This window comes from Sprattus sprattus (assembly GCF_963457725.1).
Source record: "Sprattus sprattus genome assembly, chromosome: 16".
Lineage (NCBI taxonomy): Eukaryota > Metazoa > Chordata > Actinopteri > Clupeiformes > Clupeidae > Sprattus > Sprattus sprattus.
The window spans coordinates 31,401,156-31,411,955 of record NC_137914.1 but is presented as its reverse complement, the minus strand read 5'-3'; the positions used below and the strand labels follow the sequence as shown (position 1 = coordinate 31,411,955).

General features: G+C 41.2%; 1 protein-coding gene across 1 annotated transcript in view; it reads right to left on the bottom strand.

Annotated features, from left to right (window-relative positions):
* Positions 1-2,379: 2,379 nt before the first annotated feature.
* LOC308376869 (IgG receptor FcRn large subunit p51-like) overlaps positions 2,380-10,800 on the bottom strand; it is a gene marked incomplete at both ends in the record, with an annotated part of 29,005 nt that continues 20,584 nt past the window's right edge. The window contains 4 exons of the mRNA XM_080853356.1: positions 2,380-2,495; positions 2,628-2,918; positions 3,013-3,288; positions 8,335-8,583. Coding sequence (XP_080709482.1) covers positions 2,380-2,495; positions 2,628-2,918; positions 3,013-3,288; positions 8,335-8,583 — 932 coding nt within the window. The remainder of the gene's footprint in view (positions 2,496-2,627; positions 2,919-3,012; positions 3,289-8,334; positions 8,584-10,800) is intronic.

Sequence of the window (10,800 nt, the reverse complement as noted above, 5' to 3'; positions counted from 1 at the left end):
GTCTTCCCTTAATCAGTAACTTGGCCCATCTCAATTAGACAACAATGACAGTCAACCAACTAATTTATAATTAAATAATAGATAATAACTAGAATGCGTTTCGTGAACGAACTGCGAGAGTGTGCTTGCTCTGTGACAGAGAGAACAAGTGCCTATGAATTAACATGTATTTACATCTACTCAATCAGTGTAGTGGGGCCTTCTTCCAATATATTTTAGCAAGCAACCAAGCTCAACCATTATATTTTGGCTCCACTGACGTTTAGACATATGAGGGTATCTCAGAGTTTCGTTATACTGACTTACTGAGCTAAGTGAATTGTTGAAATTGTTATCTTGGTAAAAGGAAACATCTCTGCAACAATATTAGAATGAATGCGGTTACATAGCCAGCTTTACTTAAAGTTTATTGTAAGATAGGCCTATATGTTAGACTTAATGCAGTTAGAGTTAGTCTGTAGGTGTAGTATCAAACGTAAGCAACACTTTTACTGTATAGATAGAGAGCACGTGTATCACATTGGTTTATAGTCTGTCAAATTAGTTCTAGTTATTGGTGTTCGTTGCCATACAAAGTTAGTCTTCTCTTATAAGCCTAGGTAGTACATCTGATTAGAGCTAGCAACCATGAATTGCAGATTAAGGGGTCCCCTATCTCAGTGTTCATTTTGGCAGCTATTTTTAGATTCAGTCTTAAGACAAAAATGCATATTAGTTTTAGTCACATTTAGTCATAGTTATCCTTCTTAGTTTTAGTCTAGTTTTCGAAAACTCATTACAATTTAGTCTAGTTTTAGGCACATTTAAAATTCCATATTATAGCCACATTAAACTCATTCCCTTCCCTTCTCAGGCCCAGGGACCTCCTGTGTTGTGTCAACTGCATAGTAGTCTAGCTTGCAGTACTTACATTGTGGATGCAATTAGTCTCCAAGATACAGATCTCATGCCTACAGCTGAATTCGAATTTGTTTGTAATAAATAATCGAATGTGATGATGAAGTACGGTACGCAGCGTTTTAACTGAAGCTCAACTCAACTATTACAGCAGCTAGCTTGCCGCTAACGCTAACTGAAAACACATCGGAACACAGTGGCTAGCTAGGTAGCTAGCTGCTAATAAGTAACATATATAAGTAACACATCAGCAGTAATGAATCAAGTGTACTGATATTAAATGTACTACTAAATGTACTACTAACATGCCATTCTTAAATTAAAGCCAGTGACATGATGGTTAACGATTAACGAGTTAACGATGGATACCGACAATTAGCATACCTAGCTAGGTAGCATTACCATTGGATTTCAATGGCAGTTATGCTAGCTCTGGCTATCCAGTCAAAGGAGCCTTGTTTCTGGACACGTATCACTTGACGAGCGAGGGCAATACAGTCATCTGGAAAGTTTAAAATGATACTAAACGAAGGGAAATCTACTGTATGGAGAATTTTCTGCTCAGTAGACAATGCAGATTCTAATTAGGCTGGTGGATATGTCCAATGTAAGAAGTGTGAAGTTTTAATGAAATATGATTGATGCAACTGTCGTTCTCCATAACAACTTGGATTAACCTGGATGGCTGGATGAAGTTTCAGACCGAACGTCAAATATCTTCAATGGTAAGACTTGTCGGTTGTGCCTCTGTTGGTGTCTCGTAAAACGTGAATTTTATTAAAGCATAGCGTGTGTATTGTGTAGCTATTTCATTCCGAGATTGCAGGGGAGTGAAATGCTCCGCTCTGCTGCTGGTATACAAACAGCCGGAAAGGTTAACAAACGGAATGAAATAGCTACACATTACACACGCTATGCCTTAATAAAACCCACGTTACTCACATACTGGTTAACACTGTTAGAGCGGGTGTATAAACTGTACCTGAAACTGTTGCCACTACATTCGTTTTAATATTTTGCACTCTCTATCTAACCACTTCTGGCATTTAAGAGAGCTTCTCCTATGTCAACTGATCTAATGTCAGTTGGCTAGCGAGTGCGTGACGTCACAATGGCTCAACCTTCCCCATGTTAGTCAATGAGAGAAAAAGGGGATGAAAAAGAGGGATAAAAAAGGAGTGGCAAAGAGTATCGCCACGAAAAGTCATAGCAACCTGCACCGGATCGGGCCGGATGTTTTGGTGTTTGAATGGCGTCTCTAGCTCAAACGGGCGAGGAGGAGTTAGCTGCAAGAAAAACGGGGAGAATAAATAAATAAATAAAGAAAACTTGACGATAACAATACTGTGCTTCCCTTCGGGCAAGCACACTAATAATAGAGAATTTGCAAACACTTTGGTGTCTTCGATCGAGCATAATCTGCTAGAAACACAAAACTGGAAATCAATTAAGATATTTGTTGTTCTCCTGTATCTTTCTGTTTTACCTGTGTCTTTTACGGCGCATGAAGACCACAGCTCCAACCACACACAGGAGTGCAACTCCAAGCACTGCAACAGGAATCACTATAGACACAGGGCCTACACCTGGATCAAGATCTACAAATAGAAATTAATAATGAACATTTTCATCTGATCTTGCAGAAGATACGTGGCCAATGGGATAACAATACATGAGAACTGCCATGGGTAGAGGACACATACAAGATAAATAGCTCTTCTGACAATTACCTGGTTTGACATCTAGTTTGTTGTCCAGGCTGAGGAGTTCGGCTGTACAGGAGTAATGGTGCTTCACTCTCAGTTCCTCTGAGCTGACCTCCAGGCTCTTCCTCATCTGGTAGGTTCCATCTAGATTAGGTAGCAGCTCCCCCCCAGTGATCTGGTGGTCAGACACAGGCTGGCCGTCTCTGAGCAGGGTCAGGTTGATGTGACGGGGGTAGAAACCAGTGGCCAGGCAGGTCACTTTGACCCCTCCAGAGTCTGGGAGTGTCTTCTGGAGGAGCCTGACTCTGGGCTTCACTGCAGTGGATGATACCTAGTTGAAAATCTCTCTAGAGAGAAAAAGTAATCACTGAATATCTTATTTAATAAAAGCAAGAGATGACTATCTTACCTTTTCTCATCACATCATTTTTCTTCTTGTGAAGGAAATTCTTTAGGATTTTAATGCAGAGTGGGCTGTAAACATTTTTGAACATCATCTCATTATATTTTTGCCTGCTTTGGCTCCACTTTTGCTGCCAGAAACCTTCAGTCTGAAGAGTCTTTTGTTGGGCATTGAAATGCATCGCTGAGTCCTCCACTCCGTTGAGAGCATTGAATACTCGGAATGGACCAGGGGTGCCATCATCAAGTAGCTCACAACCACCCAATCCCTGCAAAGTATGTACTCCTTTGGCAGAGAAAAATAAATGAGTACCTCCACAGAAATGGTCATACAATTGCCGCTAGATACATCAACTATTGTTGATATTACCCACTGTTGTTTTCAATACGTTTTCAAAATTAATATAAGATATGAACATGTCAGGGGGGCACGTTGGCACAAGCTGATAAAAAGCCCCCCACTTACAGGCTACATTGGCCAAAGGGACACAGGTTCAAGTCTGGCCTGATGTCGTTTCCCAATTCTCTTCTCCGCCTCGCTTCCTGACATAACTTCACTGTCCTATCCAAATAAGGGCATAAAAGGCCCCCCAAAAAATCTTTTAAAAAAGAAATATGAGAACATGTCTGACATTTCATTACTGATTGAACCAACAATAATATTACATCTCTGAAGACAAGTTTGGCCAGGTAAACACTAGGGGCCTGATTTACTAATAGGATTGCGACCATTTCAGGCATAAAATAGCGGGTATAAACATAAAACGTATTTACAAAGGAGGCGCATTTGAGTAGAAGCACAGAGTACCGCGTTAAGAGGCGTTAAGTGCGCCTGATGATGTATTCCATGGTATTTACTAAAACTTCCTGGCGAGAGTGCGTCTCTAATTTGCGGGATAATTATCCGCCTCATAAAAGCACGTCTTAAGCAGGAAGCGCTATTTCGATTGAGTCTGAAAACTTCGATATGGCAGCAGTTATTAGAACAAGGCGAAGACACAGACAAAGACAACGCGCAGAAAGACATTTTTCAACGCGTATAACACTTTTCCAGTTAAGCAAACCAGAAATCATTAGATGGTTCAGGTTAACCAGCCACGCAATACTACAATTACTGAATCAGAGACGACATCGAACCCTCCACCCGGGGATCACATTCCATTCCATCAGTTGTTAAACTCCTGGCAACATTGCAAATATTGGCATCTGGATCATTTCAAACAGTAATAGCATCAGCAGTTGGTAAATTTCAGCCTTCACTCAGCCAAATATTCACACAGGTACTCGACGCATTGCTATGGCGCACTGGTCAATATATACATTTCCCCACTACCATAGCTGAAATTAAAGACATCTAACAGGACTTTTTTCAAATTGCAAACTTTTCCGAACGTAATTGGAGCCATTGATTGCACCCACATCCAAACAGTCCCACCTTCAATCCACGAACACATTTACCGAAACAGAAAGCACACATATTCAATGAATGTCCAGGTCATATGTGATGCCAACATGACCATTACTAACGTGGTAGCCAAATACCCTGGATCGGTCCATGACAGTTTTATCTTCCGGAATAGTGCCATCTATCCAAGATTGAGCAACGGGGATTTTGGAGAGGCCTGGCTACTTGGTAAATGTATTTGTTTCAGTGGGGATATATTGTAGTGAACCCATGTCCCTTGTAGAAATTCTTAATCTCGCCATGTACACATCTATATTGTTATATTAGACAGTTTATGCATTAATGGCACCCAATAGCATATTCTTTATAATCTTGTTCTTTTAAACATCTCGCTGTAGGTGATGGCGGGTATCCCCAACAGCCATGGATAATGACACCTATACCCAACCAAGCATCGGCAGCAGAACAACAATATATGTGCGGTGCACATCCAATCAAGGGCAGTGATTGAGCGAACTTTTGGTGTCCTGAAAAGCTGGATGCGGCAGTGTATTCCTTCCTTGTAAAAGGTTCATGCTCGCTGTTACTTCGCAAACCAATATATCTATCTCCTCTTCGCTGAACTTTCGTTTTCTCTTCCTCAAATCAGCCATGGAGGCAGTAATATTTCTCCCGTCTTTTAGCGGCGTGCTAATTAACACTAAAGGGCGGAGTAAGGCACTGATTGCCCAACGCGGATCTGGTTTGATAAATACCACGGAAATTCGAGAAAACACTGTGCGGTAATTCGTGCTTTGGCAAAGGCGCAGATTAAGCTGCGGTCACATTCTTTCTTATCAATTCCTTATCGATTCTCTTATCAATTCTTTTTGGGCAAGGAAAAAAAACTAGTTTATTTACATTAATTTTCTTTTATATAATATTCTCTGAATAGATGATGCACAGCATATAATAATTATAATACATTTTGTTTCATGACACTCAAGATCACCGTACAACAGTCAACAACTAGAATGCGTTTCGTGAACGAACTGCGAGAGTGTGCTTGCTCTGTGACAGAGAGAACAAGTGCCTATGAATTAACATGTATTTACATCTACTCAATCAGTGTAGTGGGGCCTTCTTCCAATATATTTTAGCAAGCAACCAAGCTCAACCATTATATTTTGGCTCCACTGACGTTTAGACATATGAGGGTATCTCAGAGTTTCGTTATACTGACTTACTGAGCTAAGTGAATTGTTGAAATTGCTATCTTGGTAAAAGGAAACATCTCTGCAACAATATTAGAATGAATGCGGTTACATAGCCAGCTTTACTTAAAGTTTATTGTAAGATAGGCCTATATGTTAGACTTAATGCAGTTAGAGTTAGTCTGTAGGTGTAGTATCAAACGTAAGCAACACTTTTACTGTATAGATAGAGAGCATAGTCTGTCAAATGGTTTATAGTCTGTCAAATTAGTTCTAGTTATTGGTGTTCGTTGCCATACAAAGTTAGTCTTCTCTTATAAGCCTAGGTAGTACATCTGATTAGAGCTAGCAACCATGAATTGCAGATTAAGGGGTCCCCTATCTCAGTGTTCATTTTGGCAGCTATTTTTAGATTCAGTCTTAAGACAAAAATGCATATTAGTTTTAGTCACATTTAGTCATAGTTATCCTTCTTAGTTTCAGTCTAGTTTTCGAAAACTCATTACAATTTAGTCTAGTTTTAGGCACATTTAAAATTCCATATTATAGCCACATTAAACTCATTCCCTTCCCTTCTCAGGCCCAGGGACCTCCTGTGTTGTGTCAACTGCATAGTAGTCTAGCTTGCAGTACTTACATTGTGGATGCAATTAGTCTCCAAGATACAGATCTCATGCCTACAGCTGAATTCGAATTTGTTTGTAATAAATAATCGAATGTGATGATGAAGTACGGTACGCAGCGTCTTAACTGAAGCTCAACTCAACTATTACAGCAGCTAGCTTGCCGCTAACGCTAACTGAAAACACATCGGAACACAGTGGCTAGCTAGGTAGCTAGCTGCTAATAAGTAACATATATAAGTAACACATCAGCAGTAATGAATCAAGTGTACTGATATTAAATGTACTACTAAATGTACTACTAACATGCCATTCTTAAATTAAAGCCAGTGACATGATGGTTAACGATTAACGAGTTAACGATGGATACCGACAATTAGCATACCTAGCTAGGTAGCATTACCATTGGATTTCAATGGCAGTTATGCTAGCTCTGGCTATCCAGTCAAAGGAGCCTTGTTTCTGGACACGTATCACTTGACGAGCGAGGGCAATACAGTCATCTGGAAAGTTTAAAATGATACTAAACGAAGGGAAATCTACTGTATGGAGAATTTTCTGCTCAGTAGACAATGCAGATTCTAATTAGGCTGGTGGATATGTCCAATGTAAGAAGTGTGAAGTTTTAATGAAATATGATTGATGCAACTGTCGTTCTCCATAACAACTTGGATTAACCTGGATGGCTGGATGAAGTTTCAGACCGAACGTCAAAGATCTTCAATGGTAAGACTTGTCGGTTGTGCCTCTGTTGGTGTCTCGTAAAACGTGAATTTTATTAAAGCATAGCGTGTGTATTGTGTAGCTATTTCATTCCGAGATTGCAGGGGAGTGAAATGCTCCGCTCTGCTGCTGGTATACAGACAGCCGGAAAGGTTAACAAACGGAATGAAATAGCTACACATTACACACGCTATGCCTTAATAAAACCCACGTTACTCACTTACTGGTTAACACTGTTAGAGCGGGTGTATAAACTGTACCTGAAACTGTTGCCACTACATTCGTTTTAATATTTTGCACTCTCTATCTAACCACTTCTGGCATTTAAGAGAGCTTCTCCTATGTCAACTGATCTAATGTCAGTTGGCTAGAGTGCGTGACGTCACAATGGCTCAACCTTCCCCATGTTAGTCAATGAGAGAAAAAGGGGATGAAAAAGAGGGATAAAAAAGGAGTGGCAAAGAGTATCGCCACGAAAAGTCATAGCAACCTGCACCGAATCGGGCCGGACGTTTTGGTGTTTGAATGGCGTCTCTAGCTCAAACGGGCGAGGAGGAGTTAGCTGCAAGAAAAACGGGGAGAATAAATAAAGAAAACTTGACGATAACAATACTGTGCTTCCCTTCGGGCAAGCACACTAATAAAATGAATACAATTTAAAATGCACAAAGCAGAGCAGCATTCCTGGGTGAAGGCATTTTGTGAAGTGAAGAAACTCATCTTCCCTTCCCCCCCAGATCAAGACAAAGAGTCTGTAGCCATGGCCTATTTGAATATACGGTAACACCCCTACACTTAGTGTATTTAACATACTGTCTTTGGATGAAAAGTCAGATATGCTGAGGTGAAGCACTGAGAAGGGAGTGTAGATCTTCAAGTCTCTGTCTCTCAATGGTGGCCATCATTGTACAAAGAATACACCTGGATCATGACAGACAAATCTAAGACTGGATCTCATAATATATGAAAAACTACCATCAGCCCCCAGGTAACTTGAGTTTGAGAACCCTGCTGTAGAACATTATGGTCATGCTAATAAAGTTTAATTTGAATTAGATAAATAAAACAATTTTGACCATATGTTACAGCTTGATAGTTGATGTTTAAAAATTATCATTGACATTTATAATTAATGGTTGGATATAGTAGGCTAGTGTTTCTTGTTGATTTGAAGTGACTCAAAGGATTTGTGAACCCAGATCTGTTTGATGAGTGACTTGGAAAAACTAGGGTCAAGTTTGCCATCACTACAACGCAAAGCAGAACGCTCGGTCACCCTCTCTAAATACATTCCTGTTTCAAAGCAATGAACTCCATCCCATACCTACACTACAATAACCAGTGATAGTGCTGAAAAAATGGCACTTGAGGCACCACACACTTACCAATGGTACTGTTGAGCTGGCGTGTACGCATGTTGAAACTCATTTCTTCATGCTCGCCTTCAAATACAAAGCTTGCATCTTTTTGCTCTTCATCTTCATGTTCTGACTTAAATTGTCTGTAGATCAGACTCTTCACATTTGAATCATAGTAGGCCACCTGGATGTCATCCAGCATCAGCACCGCACTATACTCTGGAAACGGGGTGTCTCCAAGGATGAGTGTTGAAAAAGCCAACAGAGAATGAGATCCTGTGAAAAAAAGAATGCACATGAATATTTCAAAGTTTAGCCTACGGGGGGCACTGTGGCGCAAACAGTAGCCCCGACCACATTCGGCCTTGACGCTCATGGAGGACACAGGTTTTAATTCGGATTCAGAAGAAAAGTGTAGTTTGGTTGTAGTTTAGTTGAGTTTTTAGTGAAATCGTTTAGTTGGTTGCCATGGCGACAAGTAAACAACTTGTTCACAGCCGAAATGTCTACAGTCGCCAGGATCTTCTAAACATTGGAGTACGGAGCGAACAATCCGTAAACAGGACTTTACCCACACGCACAGCATACCAGAGTATATAGCCCGGACAGCAGGCTCTCCGTGGATTGTCATTCCTATGGGCAAGAGGAGGAGGCACCAAAATGAGAGGAGACAAAAGCGAGGCTGCCGGGCTGGCGTTTACGCGCAGCTGAGAAGACGGCCGCATAAACTGCCACTTCCTAGCATCTTCCTCTCAAATGCAAGATCCATCACTAATAAAATGGATGAGCTGAAGCTACAGATGGCAGCAAATGGACTAGTACCCCGGATAGCAGGGAGAGGTTGGCCTAACGTTGACCCAATGTTGTCACAGACGTTGGCATTACGTCTCATGCCAACGATGGGCCAACGGACTTTTGGCCGTCGGGGACACGTTGGCCCAACGTTGGCAAATAGGAGTGAGAGTCGGGTTTTGGTTGGCTTTTAACCAATTGCCAACGTTGGCTTAACCAATTGCCAACGTTGGCTTATAACCAATTGCTAACTTTAGCTTATTTTTGTTAAACCAAAGCTATTTTTCGCTTTCTAAGATCTTACAGCAGTCCACCCGATGTCTATTCAATGTCATAATTCAATAATTCAAATCAGGATAAGGTGTTACAATGTCCCATAATCCAAGGACGGTCATACTTCTTGCCACCACATTTAATGCATCCAAAAACTTAAACCAACCTATCGTAACGCGACCGATTATCCCGCGGGCCACCAAAAATCCGCTTAACAAATATGTTTTTATCAATATAAATATGGTTTAATGAATCAAACTTACATATTTCAGAAGTGACAGGTGTGTAGACAATGCACAAAGTCTTGTTTGACTCTCAGCAGGAACATCTCTTACCGTATTTTCCGATTTGTTTTGTACAGTCGCGAAATGGCAACAAAGTCGATAGCCTAGGCACGGCCCGTTAGGAATTTAAACAGACAGCAGTTACCTACAGGTAAAAATCATTTATTGTAGGCAACACGCAAGCAAAGAAAAAACAAGCGAACACACAAATAAATTAGTCTTGGTAGGCTAGTCCGCATCAGAGCCGTCATCCATGCTGCTGCTGCTGTCGCTGGACACCGGATCACCAGCCGTAGAGATAGCTCAGCTGCTAACTAAATGACAGGTAGCTAGCCAGCTAACAAAATCACGCTTAGCGTAGACGAGAATGTGAATGCTGCGCCTGCTTGCGTTACATAGTCGATAGTGCAACGTCTTATGTGGCTAATTAACGATACGGTTCCTACCTTTACTGATGAATGTGGATCAAAAGTTTAAATTACTTGTTGAAAATTGAAATGACTCGCTACAGTCAGAAAAAGGTGACAAAGGCAGTTCACAATATCTGCTAACGGTTTTTAATTTTAAAATAAGCTCGTGGCTATTTGTAGTGTTAAGCAGTGATACAGTGATACAGATCCTGAAAGTGTTTACAGAGACGCGGAATCACAATGTCTGGCCACCAGTAGGCTATACCCTGTAAGCAAAATGACGTCCCCTAGACGTCCTGTAATGGTCTCTCTGAACGTTCTAAAAGCGTAAATGGTTATGGTTCCCGTGACAACTTTAGGACGTTTTGCACGACGTTCCAAGACCGTCCCGAGGACGTTGCGGTGACAACTGGGAAACGTTTTCTATAGGTCATGGGGACGTTATGCAGGACGTTGCAAGCACCTCCCGAGGGCATTGTGGTTACGTCTGGGGAACGTGTTTCTATAGGTCCTGGGGACGTTCTGCAGGAAGTTGCAAGAACGTCCTGAGGGCATTGTGGTGACATCTGGGAAACGTGTTTTAGACGTCCTGGGTACGTTATTCAAGGATGCACCGCGGACATAGCAGGCACGACCGTTTTTGCTGAGCTAAATGAAGAAAATAAAATAATAATAGATCGCGGAGCCGTCATTTTGCTTACAGGGCGCACACACACACAAGTTCAAGTTCATTT